Genomic DNA, 17,936 nt, shown 5'->3' with positions numbered 1-17,936 from the left:
AGTTTTGGATTTTTAGGAGGCTATAACGATAGGATAGGTCATTGATCTCTCTAATGAATTTCTCAAGTTTCCTTTTCCTCTAGGGAGGTTAAAGGTCAGGGTCAGATCAACTCATTGCTCTTGGAGCTGAGGAAGAACAGGTGCATCAGCGGGCTGAAGGCCTCCGGACATCCAGATGGAGGCACCATCCATGTTGAGCTGTTCACACCTACATACTGAGCCGTATTTGCTGTCGGCGGGTGGTGATATGGTTTTAGAACTTAACAGCAGGCTAAAAGACACACAGCATCACTGATGGTTGTGGTCAGAAGGAGAAAAAATGGCTGTTGACAGTATTTTCTGATTTGAAAAGTGATGCAAAGAGATATCTCAAATATTCACCCTCAAGACAAGAAATTACACTGCAAAATGTAAATAATGCCAAGTTAGATTTACTGGAATGTAAACACATTTTGAGCAAGTAACAAGAAACACCTACAAGCTGTACATTAAGCAACGGTTAGTTATCCATTTCATTAAAATAGTAATTCTATGAAACACAGATGTCATTAAGATATTGCTGGGAACCGTAGTGGTTAAGGACTATTAGATACAATGAAAAGGTTTTACAAAACATGCATCTAAAGGTGCAGCTTCAAGATCCAACATGGAACCAGTAAACCAGTAGTGTTTGTAACTTTGACTTTCAGTTTGGCTTCTTATTGGTGCTCCTTCATGAATTCTTTCAAATAGGCGGCCAGGACTTCAGCGTCCTCCAGTGTTACAGCGTTGTACAGAGATGCACGAATACCTCCAACTGACCTGCAGGGGGAGACAAACCATCATGCTCAAGTTCTACAAAGCTCTAGCTCCATGACATTACAAGAAAACAAATCAATCAAACACCTGGCGTTCAAGTACACAATCTTACATGAGTATTAACCCATGAAACACAACAACAATGAAGGTATTAAAACAGCAACAGGAGGCCTGTGTTTGACTTACCTGTGTCCTTTCAGCGATATCATACCACGCTTGGATGCGCCAGCAAGAAACTCCTTTTCTAAGGCTTCATCTCCCCCGTTCTTCCCCACATGGAATGGCACATTCATGCGGCTTCGACAAGTCACGTCTACGGGACACCTGGACAGGTGGACACAGCGGGTAAGTGGTTTCCAGTTCCATCGTTTCAGTTGTTCATGGTGTTTCCATACTCACTGGCTTTTAGTTTACATTTAGGGCATTTAGCAGATGCTTTTGACTTACAATAACTACATTTTTCGAAAGCAAGAAACCACAACATATCATTGCCAATAAAGTAAAAAATAAAAAAGTAAAGTAAAAAAATAAAATAGAAACAAGTGTTAGGTCCTCATCTGAGTAAAGAAGTAGCTGCAGCCTTATACAACAGTGCTATGATCAAAGTGCTACAGGTAAGAACATAGAAGTGCATTTTTCCCCTTCAGTTTGGACAAGTAGCCTATCAAATTCAAATTAAGTTTAAAACCGAGTCAAAAGACCTGGACCAGAATAAAATATGTCAAACGAGTCATTTGTTATTTGCATGTATGCATATTACTTAGGTTTTTCTAAAGTTCTACGGTATTTGTTTGTATTTTCCCTTTGGTTATAAAAAAGACACCTCTTATTTTGAAGGCGACTTAAAGGTACAGTAAGTGTATTTGCGTTACTTACTCATAGAAACCATTAGAGGCGTTGATGATGTCATAAATCATGGAGGACTTCTGCTTGTTGAGCGTCTCCATGGCAGCACTGCCGCCGTTGTTCTTAATCCACTCAAGAACCAGACCCATGATGTAGATGCTGAACCGACAAAATCAAGTTAGAAATTATTTCTCAATGCTGATGATTGGGAAATGTTTTTAAATATCCTGAAAAGGAATAGTTTGACGTTTTGGGAACTGCACTTATTTTGCCGTATTGTTGAGAGTTAGTTGAGAAAATGGCGACTATCCTCATGTCTGTCTGTATGCTACATATAAGGCAGTTTAGTTTGTTTTCTCCATCCCAAATAACTAAACATAAAAACAGGGTTTTTACAGGGTCCTGGGCCGTGTAAAACGAAGGAGGATGTGGGATTAGCGAGGTCACTTCAGGTTTAACCCTCGGTTGTTCACTTTTTACACAGATAGATTGCTGCTGAGCAGATCCAGAGCTACTATGATAATATGACACAAGTAAGTTAAAGTCATAATCCAGGCTAGGTCAACACAGTTGAAACTGCCACATGCAGAAAGTACTGCAGGCAACAACAAAAAATATTGCTGACAATGTGAAGATAACTATAATTACATAGTACTACACCAATCAGCCATAACATGACATCTGACGGGTTTGCTATTCATATTTCTCATCCAACTCTCAGCATAAAGTAAATAAATACATTTGCCAAAATGCAGAATTTAACCTTTGAAAGCGTATCATGTGAAAAATCCCCCAGAGACGCGTAGAAATAAGGAATATACAATGAAAAAGCAGAATCTGTACCTGAAACACGGCGGTGTGTTGTAGAGGGAGTTCATTTCAGCCTGCACCTTGTAATCCAGGACAATGGGACACTCTTTCAGAGCGTGGCCCAGCAGGTCCTCTCGCACAATGACCACAGTTACGCCGGCACAGCCCACGTTCTTCTGAGCTCCGGCGAAAATCAGCCCAAACTTCACAATGCAAGAGGACACGTTGAAATATGAAACCTCACTTTCTTGGGTGTTTTGACTTTTACATGGGCCAAATTTCCTGAGGCTTTGACACAATCGATGTGGACATTTGGGAAAACCCAGAAGCAAAAGAGTTGAATATTTCATTCAGCATCACTGCTCACCTTGGACACATCCACGGGTCGGGACAGGAAGTTGGAGGACATGTCGCTAACAAGGATCACCCCATTTGTTTCGGGTGTGAAGTTGTACTCGACGCCGTGGACCGTCTCGTTGCAGCAGTAGTACACGTAGGAGGCTGAGGGGTTCAGGGTCCAGCTGCTGGGGTCGGGGATTTCTGGAGGGAACAACAACAACAACTACATAGTAAGGTGCGAGTTGTCGAGGAGATATCGGCCGTAGAGATGTCTGTCTTCTCTCCGATATGATTGGACTATATGGAGTCAAAGTGCCACAGATAAACACTTGAAAAAGTGTCTTTTTGTCAGGGCAAACATGGCAAGATCCAGATTAACAGTATACTTTTTGTCTGTGGTGATGGACAAAGTTCTTTATTAGAAACCAACGTGTCCGAGGACACAAAGTACAACATATTTAGATTTTTTTACTATGTATCTTTCAATTCACATGCGTTAAATGAAATTACTTTCACATGTAATTCCAACACACTGTAAAACTGCCTCCAAACAATACGATGGAAAAAGAACACCACTTAAAAACCCCCGACTGGGCTCAACCATGTGGAAAAGGCTGCTTGCATAGCAGAGTCTTTCATTGGCAGTCTATTGTTTATTGCGCAACAGCCTGGGCCCACAGCCAGGCTTCCTCCACAGACTGTCCTAATGCAGCCTGAATGACAATGACCAGCTCATAAGAGCGGAAACTATTCTTTGATGTGTTAATTAACTTGAACTTTCAAATTTTAGAATTAGTAACTTGCGGTTGTATGCCTCCTGCTAACCGACCATGTTGCAGTTTGCATCCATGTCTGTCCAAAATGTCATCACTTCATCGTTTTACTCTGTTAGATATTTGAATGGAAATTAAGTCATTAGCATGTGAATTCTTAAGGCCCAAAATGTGTTTTGTGAGGACCTTCGACCTCCTAGTAACTGAGTCCAAATGGGCCAAATTTTAAGAAATTCCCTCAAGGTGGTCCTGAAATATAGTATTCACAGGAATGTTCCAAAACATAATAGCCGTCGCCAGCAGAGAGGTAGATTAGAAATTAATCGTGTCATCCTAGAAAATTAGGTTAGTTTCATTCACTTCTTCTGATGTTGCCAACACATTGGTTTCGCAATGAAGTAATGTTATTCACAATGACAGACTTTATATTATATTATTTCGAAGTATTGGGAAAAAAAAGTAAAAAAGTATCGCTTTGGTATCGGTATTGACATTTTTCAAACAGTTACAAAACTTCCATTCTGGGACTAAAACTCATCACGAATACATGCTTGCTATTAAGAAGAAATGCAGAATTACATACAAAAAAAAAAAGACCATTACTGTTGCGCTTCTGACTGCACACAGACTTACTGGTGTAACTGTCCTGCTTCGGGTGGACCACGTTGACTTTGCCGTATTTCGCCGCCTCCTTCGCTGCCTTTTCTGACCACGTGCCGGTCACCAGGTAATCAGCGCACCTGTCCTCTTTAAGGCCAATCAGGTTGAGTGGAACGGCGCTAAACTGTCCGGACCCGCCGCCCTGCAGGAACATCACCTTGTAGTTGTCCGGGATGTTTCTGCCAAGACCAAACACAGAGACACAGTTTGCACAATATCTACAACAGTGGAAGAGATACTATAATTCTCCACAGCTTTCAGGTGAACTGAACGGTTACCAACGACCTGTTTACAAGCAGAAATAGCAAATACAGTTAAACACATTACATTTCCTGTGATGATTTCATAATAAAAGTCAACTCGTGTTTTGTCAGATAAACGCTTTTAATGTGAAGCTTAGATTTATTCTTAAAATTAAGCTTTTGACACTTTAAGGTATACATGCTATTTTGTGTATTTTTACTAGTATGATCATTTTATTAGTGTGCCATGTTGAATGTCCTGTCTGTCTAGCACTACATGCTTACCTGTAACTCACTTTTATGACTGAGTGTAACACAATAACTTGTTTGGTTAAAGGCTGCATTAAATCCAAACGTTAAGTCTTGACACAGCAGTTGAATTCATAAAACCAGTATAACGAGCCTCAGCTCTTCTTGATGACTATCGTTGATAACTACTTGGACAAACACACCTTCTTGAAATACAAACACTACATCAGCACGACCCAACCCTAATACTGTATGGCATATGTCATCATCCTACTTAACCCATTAATTATATTTTACTAGGATTTATTTATGCCCATTTTCCCCAAGGTCCACAGTGACTTTGAAATAAAAACAAGTCAACCACAGAACTCCTGGGTACGATGGTCTCAATAACGTGTATTAACAACAAATAAAGGTAAGAAAATATAAATGAACATGGTAGTTTGAATTGCAGCGATGTGGTACAGTACGGAGGAAGGGAAGGGAAGACAAAAGCAGCACTCACAGCAACTCCCGCATGAGACTTTCCGTCTTGTTGAGGATTTTGTTGAAGTCTGCTGATCGGTGGCTCATCTCTGGGTTGAACAGAACCAAAAACATTTCAATTTAATCTCACGTTTGTTACAGCGACACGCATCCAGAGAGCAGAGTCCAGAGAGCAGAGTCCAGAGAGCGAGGAAGCATTAACTAAGTACCTGACTGTTTTGTAAGATGGATTTGAAACCATGTGTACCATAAAATGCATCAAACACGAGTAATTAGAGTGTTTTTGTCTCAACTCGTCTGTAGTGGCACTCACCGAGAACACTAATACCGATGCCACTGTAGTTGAGGAGCTCCTGCTGAGCTTGAAGCAGCACCTGCAACAACAAGCACCCACATATTAGACATTTCTTTAAAAACTTAAAACGGCATCAGAGATGATGCTGGCCTGTCATCATCGGTCGATTCCAAACCAGAGGCAAACCAGAGGAGCTTCGTCAGTGAGCAGGGTGGAATAATGACACAGCAAGTCCTGCAGTTTACAACAGGATGAAATCAAATGTGTTGAGTGTAGATTTAATGTGATTTGTTTAGAGATCAGAAACTGGGGCTGACTGCAGTACTGTGGAACTAAACACACACACGAAATATATATGTTGTATTTAAATATGTTGATGCACGGTTTTTGTTTTTTCATCTTGTTGCACCTTTTACTGAAGGAAACTGACATAAGTTTGTGTTTGTGAGTTAAAGTCCAACATTTACATCCTGAAATAATGTGTTTTAAGTAAAAGTACCAATAACACTAATAAGTAAGCCAACTGCAAAGACCTGCATGTAACTAAATTCAGCAGAAGGAGCCTTTTCTTTTCAATGACTGTCACAAAAACACCTTTAATAGCATCGCTTTAACCTTGGCATTTCTCTTACTTAAATAAAAAAGATGGGGTTTGAGCCTTGATCTAAAGGCATTAATAGTTGCAGCAGGGTGATTCCACGCCAACTCACCTAGGGGTCCCAGGTCACCTCCTCAGATGAGGAAAACATTATGAGTTGTTGCATATTTTCAGGATGCCTCCTATAGTTTCACCTTATTTTACCTCGTTTTGGTCAAAAAGCCATTTTAGCTTCCTATAGAGTGATAAATAAGCTTCCCAGAGGCTAACTGGTGGTATAATTGAAACATCTGGATGCCATTTAGTAAATATCTGCAATTATAGCCTCCTAGATCAATCCATTATACAATTAGAAGTCCCTGAAGTTCGCACATGGCTCTTCTTTCAATTGTCTATTTCTGAAACTGTGAGGAATTGAAAGGACATATTTTGCATGGTGCTGACAAACATATCTACATTTAAGAACTTCCCCAGCAAATTTTGAGGAGGTGACCTGGGGAGGTTCCTGAAACGTAGGGATGACCCAGCAGAAGTTGTGTGTTCGTGTGAGTTATTCAGTGCCGTGTTATTTTGTGCCATCTAGAGGCTGCGAGGAGCACAAAAGAGCAGGTTTCCACATGAATGAGAGGCTGATGCAACTCAACGCACCGTTTTCAGCCCTCTGCCGCTGCTGCTCGGCTCGGTGCTCGGCAGCAGCAGCAGCAGAGGGCTGAAAGCAACAGTCGTTAAAGTCGTTCAACGTCTCCGTCGAAGAAAGCATTGAGTGATTTTAAACTGTCTCATTACGGTTAAATAACAAGTTAGCTCGGTTTTTGCAGGGAGGTTTTTTTTCACACTGTTACACAAGCGAGGCGAAAAGGCTAAACTTACGGACTGGGGGAGTTTTGCAGGTCCAGCGCCAAAATTGATGATTTTTTTCTGCTCCATGATGTAAAAATAAAGGATTTCCCGGTGGATGTCTCCCTCGTTTGATTCAGCGACGTGAACGAGTTTCCCTTCGGCTCGAGCTCGTCTGCGTGCCCAATTACCCAGCGGTGTGTAGAATGGTGCGTTCAGGCACCCCACGTAAATGTCCTGTCCTGATTTAAAAAGTGTGTGTGGGCTCAGGCTGTCACTGTTGGTTTTCTTTAATCTAATGATTATTGGTTTGATAAGTAAGTATTTTTGCAGATATCGGCTAGATGTTATGGCTACATGTTTTATGTGAAAACAGAGCAATAACTACACGACATGTTCAGCTTAATTTAACATGTTTTATTGTTTTTGACACACAAATACACAACAATAAAACAGAGACAATGACATAAAGTCGCACCTGAGTCCACCAGTTCTTGTTCTGTGCATTTTGCATTGCATTGAGTTGTATTCGTTCACGTGCACTCTCTGGAATCTCAAAAAAATTATATTTTAGGCATCACCTGAAGGCAGCACAAGAACCCCTAATTACCAAGCAGCTATTCCATTGGCTGGTGTCACATGCCTGTTGTAGCATCACAAAAGACTGTTTCATGAAATACATTTATTCAAATAAGTCTAATGAAGGGATGAAAGATTAATCAGCCAGAGAAAATGTATTTAAAATATAATGTTCTGTAATTAAGTTGAAATACAGTCGTAATAACCTTTGGCTTTTCTTTCACAATATCGACAATCAATCAATGATCACTGCAGGAATTTGGACAATCAGAAAATTAAAATTACAGGTTGTTTCTGCAAAGATACCGGTTATGTTTAGCGAAAGGTGTGTGGGCGGGCGGGTGGGGGGTTGTGGGTAAAGCACAAAGCCTCTGGGTATTTGAAGAAAATCCATAGGGGACATGTGCAACAGGACAGGACAGGCCAGTACAGCATGAGCCTAAGTAACGATTTGCAAGAACTCAACTAGGAAACAGTTTAGTCCAGGAGCTCAGACAATGAAGATAAGATAAAATCAGGCTCTCAAACATTTTGACAGACAGTAAACTGATTGCATCAGCTAAATTAGAGAAATGTGACAAAGATAACTGTGATTCAACAGCTTATGAAAGTCACGAGAGACTCCTGGTCTCTCTTTGAAATGGATCACATGACAGGCATTGCTTCTGTGTGTGTGTGTGTGTGTGTGTGTGTGTGTGTGTGTGTGTGTGTGTGTGTGTGTGTGTGTGTGTGTGTGTGTGTGTGTGTACATCCGTGCACACATACCAGTGTGAGCAGACTGCTCTCATCTCAAGAACAAACGATGAATAAACGATGAGCACGATGCCCAGCGTGACCTTTAGGACCCAGATGAAAGAAAGTGCATCTCGGTTTCTCCTTTGGGTGCCTGGCGATCCATCTCTCCCCCGTCCTCCGTGTCCTTGTTTCCCACCCTGACTCTCCCCCTCGTGCGCCACAAAGAGACGGCGGGAAAGGCGTGCTTGAAAGCCTTTCTGAAGTTGTTACCCATGAAGGCGTAAACCAGCGGGTTGACAGAAGAGTTGGAGTAAGACATGCAGTGACCCCAAATCTTAAGCTGTGGGTGCAGAATGGAGACTTGGATGAAAAGGCCGGTCTGTGTCACTGCAGATGTCTGACTGTAGATCAACACCTCGTCTTTTAAGTAATTTCCCTTGCATTTACATTTGAAGTACCTGTTCAGATGTTACTGTAAAAACTTATTTTCTGTGAAGTATTTTTGTAGGCCCATCCCAAAGGGTAACACCTTACCGGTTGTCCCAAAAAAGTAAATGGAATTGTTTTCTTTAGATTTATTATTGCAAAAAAGCATCTTACATACTGTATAACTGCATAGTATGTTAATTGCTCAAATAAATGATTTAAAATGGCTCCCATGCAGTATTTTCAGTTTCAGCAACCAAAAAGCTGATGCCTGGTCACCAGCCTTGCAACCGCTTCACTTTTAAAATTAATCTATGTGTTGAGCCCTGTATGAAGCGAGTAACTCACCTTATACAGAACGTAACTGCGGAGGCCAAAAGCTTGCAGGAGGATGCAGATCTGGATGGGCCCCCAGCAGAGGAGGAATAGGGCCACCATCACCACCACCATCCGGGAGACTCGCGCCCGCACCACCGCTGCTCGCTCTGCCTGGGCCTGAAGCTGGAGTTAGGGAAGCTTCGTAATGATCACAACCATCACGTTCTGTTCTCTGTGGATTTAATGAGTGAACAGTAAGAAAGTGACTTTATATCTAAGTCTTACTTGGTAGCTGCTGTCGATGGGATTCACGCTGGGCTGCCCCATGCGCTTGAGCATGAAAGCGTAACAGGCGGTGATGGTGAGCAGGGGCAGCAGGTAGACGGCCAGGAAGCTGTAGATGATGAAGGCTCTCTGGAGGCGTGGCGAGGGGAAGACCTCACTGCAGTAGGTCTGGGGACCGAACCAGTAACCCGCCTCCAGACGCTGGTACACGGCTACAGGGATTGACAGAAGCAGGGAGCCTGGAGAGGACAGGGGACATGAGACCCAGATCATGACGTTCATTAGGGGTTTTCACTAAATGCAAACAGATGCCGGCTTCAAACCAAAGAAACCAACCATGTGAACAGCAGCTGGAGAATCCCCAGCTGCTCTCTAGTCATTCTTTCTGTCACGTACTGAAAAGGTTTCATTTCATCTCATCACATCAGTTCTTTGACTTCCATTTAATGCAGTAAATATAAATACGTTGTTCCCACTGTGTTATTGCCAAAGTGTGTAAGGTTGTGAGTGTGTTCTTGGTGTTTATCCGTGTGCTACCTATCCAGATAGACACAGAGATGGCCAGAGCCATGCGAGGGGTTCGGTGTCGCAGAGACTGCAGAGGATAGACAGTCACGTAGCATCGGTCCACACTCATAGCTGATAGAGTGATGCATGTTGCCTGAGCAGTCACCTGAAACACACACACACACACACACACACACACGGCTTTGTTTAATTTTAACACTTCTTGTTTTGTCTCTAATAATCCACAGATCAGAGGCAAATCTGCATGATTTTTGCTCATCAGCAGATGCTGCATGCAGAACATTTGCCAACGAGAGTGTTAAGGGGGAACCTGGCATTAGCCTACCCATGTGAGCTATGTGTTGCATTTGCAATAAAGATGAGAGTTGTTGTTTCACCAAGGGTGTGGGATGTTTGCATGAATGAGAATAACACATAACACTGATCTACATATAGGGGAAAAATTAAAGACGACTGGAAACTGGCTATGTCAACATGTATGCTGACGATGCTGCACCGATTACAAGAATGAATAAAATGCCGATGTGATGACTTAGAAAGTGGTGTCGTGTGAACAACGTGGTTTTATTTGGTTTGCTGCTGTACATACAAAGCTATTCTGCAAATAGTATGATGTTAAAGAGGGCTGCAGAGAAGACACGTAAAAACTTAAAATCTTCAAATTTAGCGCAAACATCCACTTGGACTCAAGCTTGACCTGATTAAAATTGTGTCACTGAGTCATCACAAAATACATATTTGGCCACAACTCAAGGATTCATATGCCAAATTCACACAAATATCCAGATGGATAAGAATAAAATGATGAATTTTGGACAGACAAGGATGTAAACTAATTCAATGAAAATGTAATAAACATTTTTTAGATTATTCCAGTGATATCTCCAGCGATGCCATGCCTGTTTGTCTGAATGTGTATGTGTGTGTATCTCACTTGCTGGAGGTAGTTTACCAGTTGGCACATAAACTCCCCAAAGATCCAGCTGGGCAGTGGGTACAGCGTGGCAGTGAACGGCACGCAGCAGACCAAAAACATGATATCCGTTGTAGCCAGGTTTACTGGAAGAGAGCAAGAGCAGTGACATGTCATGCAAAACGTGTTGAGGTGAAATGCATTTGAAAAACCCCATAAATAACTGTATGAATACCAATAGGTATAGCTGTAGATGCTGAGGTTTCTGCCTTTCAAAACTCACCCATTAACCTGTCTATTCAACACTGAACAGCAGTGCTGGATGTCCAGTTATCTTTGACTAAGTTTCATTTAGACCATAGGGACCACTGCTTTATTATAACAACTTGATCATCGCAGTGCACAGGTTTCGGTTGCTTAGCAACAGCAGGTGCAACAGGAGCACAAATGCCACTCTGATAAAAGGATGAAAGTAGCACGACTGGCGTTTTCCACATGTTTTTAAACACAGCATGAACGGACCTACATTCTACATTCTGATTTTCACCCACACAATTGTTGTCATGTGGTTTCCATTGTGTTGCTGTGGTCTGAGAACAAATCCCTAGCTCCATTATTTTTGTTTTTAGGATTATTTCGGTAACAAGTTCCTAATTTTTCACTGATTTTAGAGCTTTTTTATGGGGTCCCCTCATGATACGTTTGTTTCTGTTTTATGAGACGTATAGGGGGAAATAAAAGACGAGTACTTCAATCTGCCATGTATTGTTGTACTTATATATTTTGATGAAGTATTTTTTATGGGGTATATCAGGTAAAATATACCCAACGTTAGTGATGGTGTTTCTAACTGTAATGTTAGTGTTCTAGGGTTAAAGAGGGGAATGATGCTGTTAAATAGAATTGTAATATTGAAGGCCTTTTTAGGCAAATACTAAAAAAAAAAAGCACACAAAAACATTAACTATATAGAAGGTCATTTGTTCCTTCCAACCAAGTCCCTATTTTGTTTGTCTCGAGGATGCACACACAATCTTAATAATCAACAGGTGGTTGTAAAACGCCAAGGAGAGACAGGGAAGAATACTTTTAAAAATCGAACAAAGCTGAAACAATACCAAAGAAAAGAGCTGGTGTGTGATTCAGAAGTGTTACCTATATAAAAGTTGGTGACGGTCTTCATCTGTTGGTGCTTGGTGACCACATGGATGACCAGCGAGTTCCCAACCAGGCCAACCAGCATGATGAGCCCGAAGAATGTGGGGACCAGCCAGGCGTCGACCAACACCGGTGGTTCCTGGCCCTCAAGAGCCGTGGACTCGTTGCACACGGTCCCACAGTCTGGACCGTGATCAGCTGCTGATTCATCTGAAGTCATCTTCACAAATCAAAGCCAGGAATATTTACATGTAGAATGTATATGTATTTGGTATAATGTCTGCTAATGTTACTGCAGTGTCTGTTTCTTACAAAACCATGTACATGTAAGAAAGAATTACAGCATCAAATTTAATTTAAACTGATATATTTAAATGTGTTCAGAATTTATATTTGTTTTTATTCAAGTTGTTTAAATGAATACCTGCCAATTTGAAATTATGACATCAGCCAAAGCCAATTTAAATATGAACACATGTTAAATAAGTATTTTTCCATAGAAGAAGCGTCTCTTACCTGTGGTGTCCTGCTCTCTGCTCTGTAAAGGTTTAGTCCCGTGTTTGGAAGAGATGTGATGCCGTTCTGTTCTCCACAGGTCTGAGATGAAAGCACAGTTATAGACCGAGGGGGGGAGCTTTTAAAACTCCATCATTGCCTGTAATTATCCAGGACTGGCTGCCCTGTCAAATGACTGCAGCAGGGTTCAAATAAAAGTTCATTTATTTCAATATTTTCATATTTTGTGCAGGGGGACAGAGACACCATGCTGCTTTGATGTTGAATGTTCTCCACAGCTACACGTGCCCTTTATGTGAAATGTCTTTCACATGTAACAAGGTCAATGATGCCATCAGTGTGGTCTGACCCATTTTCAGATAATAGCTGTCAAGTGCACAGTTTAAATATGTCACCTGAACGATGTAGCATATTGCTGAGACAATGCTAAAAAAAACAGTTTTAAAAGGTTCTGTTTGCCAATATTCAGCTGGTATGTCTCAATCACAATATTGAAACCCACCCACCACACCCACAGCCTGCAACTGTTCATTTATGTGATTTTTTTTAAATTAAATATGCAGTTCAGGAAATCATAATGACTGGTACTCCAAACCAAAATAAAAGCGGTGGAACCAAGGAGGCAGCCGGGGGTCGGGGTGACTGTACAGCTTGATCTCCCCAACATCACACAATGACAAAGCTGTCATTACACTTAGCAAGTGACATGTCAATTGCACAGCGAGACACAAGGGCAGTGATGACGTCTGTCCTTCTTTGCAGATAAACTATCCTGGCTTTCAAACATATTTGAACATGTTTGCTCGAGATCAAATTAATGAAAAGTGTTATTTTTATCTATTATTTATTTAATATATTTTATATCCCTCCCAAACTCTTACAAATTGTAACCAATGATTAGATCAAATAGTTCTCTCCAGCCTCCAGTACATGAAAGTAGTTCTGGTCTCACTAGTGGAAGGAGAGCAATATGGGATGCATATGTATTTTATATATGCGGTGACTGATTGTTTATTTGCCATCTTGGGGAAACTGTTCTGGCACAGGTTCACATGGTCCCTGTTTGGTCCAAGCCTGCAAACCTAGAATGTGTGGATGCATCTTGTGTTCTTTGAGCTGTTCTTTAACAAGTAGACAGTCAAAGGGCAGCATCTTGTTGTCAGTGTTGCATCAACTTAATCTAACCTTTTTGAGTCTGGTGTATTTTAATTTTATTAGTGCCGCAGGAATGAGTCCGAAAAGTCAGAAATTAGTCAGCATTTTTGCTCTTTTGGTTCCCTCATCTCAGAAAAAAAAACCTAAAAATGTCTATAAAAAGTATAAAGCAGCGTGCATCCATCCGTCTGTCAGCTATGAGGGTGGACCGCTGTTAGATCTATCCTCTGCAGTCCACATATGGCTCTGGCTGTCAAAGTTTGTATGATTACAAAAAAATTAATGAAAAATTGTAAAAGAAATCTTTCAAGATAACTGAGTCTGCTTCTACCTGAACACAATAAAGTCCACAGAAACGAAGCAACGACAGTTTAAAAGCTGAACTTCAAGATGCAACATTTCCACATAATCTATCTGGTTCCGAAAACCGAGCCATCACCATGACAACTGTTCTAAATGGGTCATTTCAGTTTTGATGTAATGATCCTCCTGCCACAATCTTCAAGTCAAGCGTAAAACATTATCCGTACAAGTTCATATTTCTGGGATTCAGCCATTTATTATTTCATATGTACACAGACATATTGCACAGTACAAACATGAAGTCCTGGGTTGAATCAAGTTTAAAAAGAAAACCAAAATAAACCTACTCTTATGTGAGGATTACTTGTTTTGTGCGTTGGATTTTTTTTTTTTTTTTTTTTTGTGCGTTTGCAAAGTTCAAGGGAGATATACATTCTTTATATTTACACACAGAGATAAATATACACTTTACAAACTAATAAAGCAGTTTCAAGACCTTCAAAACACTTCCACGTTTGCATACTGCTAGGCTCATGATAATACACCGTCTTAAGAGGGTTTATCAAGCAGCTGATGGGTTTGGCGGATAGATTCAAACAAAAGCAAAGTCCTTAACAGCATCGTGCTTTATCCTGGTAGCTTTAACTACTTCTGAAAATAATGTGCGTGTGTTTAAAACGGCAGCAAAACACTATATTAAAATAAAACATCTTGCTTTTTGAGGTCCTGTTTTTTTTTTATGCAGATCAGAATATAAAAAAGCAGTTGTCAACATCAGGAGGTATCTGAACCTGAATTCAGCATGTTGGGATGGTCTGCAGTAAGAGTGGGGAGAGCAGTGTTAGGCCAACCACATCCACAAGAGATTTCCTCGTCAACATTCAGTCTCTCAGTCTTTATGGATGGGACGAGGTGCGGGGAGGGGAGGGGTGCAGGGGGACAGAGACGCCATGCTGCTCAGATGTTGAAGCTTTCTCCACAGCCACACGTGCCCTTTATGTTGGGATTGTTGAAGACGAACTCGCTGGACAGCAGAGACTCCACAAAGTCCATCTCAGTTCCCAGAAGCGTCAGCTGAGCCTTCTTCTCTATGAACACCCTCACACCTGCAAGAGAGCCACAGTAGAGCCATCACCACCTCTCCGTCCTTGCCTTGGCGTCGACAGTATCAGAATCGGTATCAGGAAGAAAAAGGATGGTATCGGAACATCTCCACTCATTTTTCAACAAGAAAAGCACCAAACTAAGACATATCTTACCATCCTGCAGCACCTCCTCATCAGACTTCCCCTTCTCCGTGGTGTAGTCCAGTGTGTAAGTCATTCCATTACAGCCACGTGTTCTCACCCCGACCTTCAACCCGATCTATGAAGAGTCAAACAGACGTTACCATTCGGCGTCATTCACCCTTTCCGATCACTGCTTTAATAGTTTCATGACTTGTTTTTTCTGGAAAATCCACACAGTCACAGTAAGCGTAAGTGAAAGGTCAGTCGGGCACAAGAAAAAAAGAGTGGATTGATGGTTTTGTAAAGAAATGGTTGGTTTGATGAGAACAAAAGACTCAAAACAACACAGCACCCTGCTGTAATTACAAGATGTGGCTGTGCTTGATGATGAGGAGGATATTATGTTTCAGTGAATGATGGACATATTAGTTACTCACATATTCGGGCTTATTCTGCAGCAAAAACCTGATCTTGTTCACAGCCGCTGGAGTCTAAAGAAAAGACAACAGAAGGTAAAAAAGTTAACGAAACACACTGGATTGAGATGGAAACGGTGGATTTTTGCAAAGCAGCGGTTGTTTGGAGCACATTCAGCAAAAGCTTGAGAATAGAGAAACAGACTACGGTGCTGTTTTAAGTTTGGCTATTTGATACTTTTCCCCTGCTTTGTTTTTTTTTTGTTTCCATTTAGAGTTGATCCAATGATATTCATATTGTATAACATGTTCAATACGTGTGTAATATTATTCTACAGTCAGGAAGCGTGTTGTTTCATGTTATTCAACTGTGCACGTATGTCTCGTAAACCCTTGTCCCGGATGTGCAGAATATGTCAATGAAGTTAAGCACCACTGCTGGGGAAAAGAAATCCTAGGGAAAACACTGATAGGCATCTCAGTGTTTGGGCTCTCACGTGGAGGCATTTGGGAGACTGAGGTGAACCACATTAGCCACATGGTGCTAATCCCTTCAAGCCAGTGTGTGTTCATCTGTATATGGCTGCTGATGCCAAAATGTGCAGTATATCCCAAATGTGTCACAGCCTCCAGTCATTTTGTGACTAGACTATCAACCAAGTGTAACGATACGGTCTAAAACAACTTGTGGAGTACAGTGCAGTGAATAGTAAAATAAGTATTTTGCACTGGATTTTAAATACTTATTTTAATCCTAATTCAGAAAGGGTAGCAGAAACCCACACGTGCCTTATAATTCAATTTGATCATGTTTAATCCATTATTTGACATATTTTAGGTAAGTCAAGACACCCTTTAATGACACATCGTCTGCAGATGCCTCAGTTTTGAGGGCCTATCTGCTACTTAACGTTAAGGCCTACTTCAGCACACTACCTTTATCAGCTCGGACCACCACACACACATTATCTTCCAACAGCATCATCGGCAGAGCCGGTCAAGCTGACATTCACCACTTCCTCTAGCAGCTAAAAGCCACAGTATATTTGGGGAGAGATTGAAGTGGGAGACGTGCAAAAATCAGAGATAGGCAACTATTTAAAAGTTGGGCCACCACAAACCTCCATGATCGCCGACTGGTGTTGAATCCGGCATCTTGTTACTGTGAAGTCTATGCGATTAACTTTACAGTCGCATCAAATTAATTTAACAAATCAACAAATATAACGGTACACAGTCGATGTTAACGCAATACTAACGTTTTCGTTGCATTATGGGAAAATGAGTCACGTGTTTGTAGAGCTTGGAAGGGAATATAAATCAGGTAATGTAGATTTTGAGATTTTTTTTAAAACCAGTCTCTTGTTCCCCTCATCTAATTACGTCACTTACGTTAAGGACTATTTACAAACTGGATATAATAGTTCAAAAGTGTGATAGAAACCTGGGGTAACTTAACGGTTGCTAAACACTTCTCGTTGTCATCTAACGGCCGCTGATACGGAACAGAGCAGTCGATGGCTCGTTACCAAAGAGCTTAGCTCAGCGAGGGCGTAACGTTAGCATCTAGTTCAACCTAGGGCAGTTATAATATAACGACATATAGCGCCTATAAGTTGACATCAGCTCATCAACACGAATAAAACGTTTTGTGTCACGGGAGTGCTCGGTAAAAAGCAGGGACCGAGTTGTAACTGTGCAAAACGTTCAAGTCACATATGGTTAGCTGGCTTAGCTAGCTTTGGATCACGTAGCATGACATCCGCTGGGTGTTAGCGCCTACACTTTCGGCATTAGCATCTATTTGAACAGACAGAAATGTGTTTCACTCACGTTCATTACCACGGTTTGTGACTTACCAGTGTCAGAGCGGCTCTTGTTGGCAGTATCTTTCTTTTGCTGACCGCTCGGACGGTCGCCCGCACCATGGATGCAGACATGTTGCTTAAGCGAGAGAATCACAACATTGGATAGCGCATGCGCGTAACCCAATTGGCACCGGCCCCCAAAGTGCGTCGGTTTAATGATTGGCTAAATGTTATGAGGGACGGGCGCACCAGCCAATGGCTTTACGGATAAAAACAAGAGGACGCGCGTGCGCCATGTTGTGTAACCTAATACGTAACTTGTGTTTTTGTAGGCATAGGGAACTTTTATTTTATTCTTCTTAATTATTTTGTACTTTAAAACAATCTAAATGTAAGAACAATAATTTAGTGGGTTTGCCCAACACTTTCAACCACATCAGTCAACTTTGTCAGTCAAAACAGTTTCCAAGGTCAATACAGACAAAATACATGACAACCATTGACTGGGATGTACAACTTTACTGGTATTACAGGATGTCAGTTTTATTATCGTTTCATTATAACTAATGACCAACATGTCTTATAAATGCACAGCCATTTTAAATCAATAAACAGTCTTCCACACTTGAATTTT

At 41.3% G+C, this 17,936-nt stretch overlaps 3 protein-coding genes across 3 annotated transcripts; all 3 read right to left on the bottom strand.

The window, feature by feature from the left end:
• Nucleotides 1-413: 413 nt before the first annotated feature.
• psat1 (phosphoserine aminotransferase 1) lies at nucleotides 414-7,101 on the bottom strand. Its single transcript, XM_084024256.1, has 9 exons — nucleotides 6,967-7,101; nucleotides 5,517-5,577; nucleotides 5,223-5,292; nucleotides 4,200-4,405; nucleotides 2,822-2,994; nucleotides 2,488-2,657; nucleotides 1,675-1,803; nucleotides 985-1,122; nucleotides 414-801 (listed from the first exon to the last, which is right to left on the bottom strand). Exons 1-9 carry the CDS (start codon nucleotides 7,021-7,023, stop codon nucleotides 699-701), a joined length of 1,107 nt encoding a protein of 368 aa, XP_083880382.1. The 5' UTR covers nucleotides 7,024-7,101; the 3' UTR covers nucleotides 414-698.
• Nucleotides 7,102-8,350: 1,249 nt separating this feature from the next.
• Nucleotides 8,351-12,095, bottom strand: kiss1rb (KISS1 receptor b; the record flags this gene model as incomplete). The annotated part of the gene is made up of 6 exons (XM_084025712.1): nucleotides 8,351-8,587; nucleotides 9,022-9,174; nucleotides 9,277-9,515; nucleotides 9,814-9,949; nucleotides 10,739-10,863; nucleotides 11,873-12,095. The coding sequence occupies 6 exons, from the start codon at nucleotides 12,093-12,095 to the stop codon at nucleotides 8,351-8,353; spliced, it is 1,113 nt and encodes a 370-aa protein (XP_083881838.1).
• A 1,990-nt stretch (nucleotides 12,096-14,085) lies between these two features.
• isca1 (iron-sulfur cluster assembly 1) lies at nucleotides 14,086-17,476 on the bottom strand. Its single transcript, XM_084024411.1, has 4 exons — nucleotides 17,354-17,476; nucleotides 15,516-15,569; nucleotides 15,109-15,214; nucleotides 14,086-14,955 (listed from the first exon to the last, which is right to left on the bottom strand). Exons 1-4 carry the CDS (start codon nucleotides 17,432-17,434, stop codon nucleotides 14,807-14,809), a joined length of 390 nt encoding a protein of 129 aa, XP_083880537.1. The 5' UTR covers nucleotides 17,435-17,476; the 3' UTR covers nucleotides 14,086-14,806.
• Between the last annotated feature and the right edge of the window lie 460 nt (nucleotides 17,477-17,936).

This window comes from Eutrigla gurnardus (genome assembly GCF_963514095.1).
Source record: "Eutrigla gurnardus genome assembly, chromosome: 13".
NCBI lineage: Eukaryota > Metazoa > Chordata > Actinopteri > Perciformes > Triglidae > Eutrigla > Eutrigla gurnardus.
This window is presented reverse-complemented; position numbering and strand designations above follow the sequence as displayed.

Bases quoted from the DNA above. Each gene is read 5' to 3' on its own strand.
- psat1 (XM_084024256.1), bottom strand. From the start codon at position 7,023: ATGGAGCAGAAAAAAATCATCAATTTTGGCGCTGGACCTGCAAAACTC. The intron at 2,658-2,821 runs GTGAGCAGTGAT...TGCATTGTGAAG, and splicing joins GACCCGTGGATGTGTCCAAG to TTTGGGCTGATTTTCGCCGG. The intron at 1,804-2,487 runs GTACAGATTCTG...TTGTCGGTTCAG, and splicing joins AACACACCGCCGTGTTTCAG to CATCTACATCATGGGTCTGG.
- isca1 (XM_084024411.1), bottom strand. From the start codon at position 17,434: ATGTCTGCATCCATGGTGCGGGCGACCGTCCGAGCGGTCAGCAAAAGA. The intron at 15,570-17,353 runs GTAAGTCACAAA...TCTTTTCTTTAG, and splicing joins CAAGAGCCGCTCTGACACTG to ACTCCAGCGGCTGTGAACAA. The intron at 15,215-15,515 runs GTGAGTAACTAA...GACTCTTCATAG, and splicing joins TGCAGAATAAGCCCGAATAT to ATCGGGTTGAAGGTCGGGGT.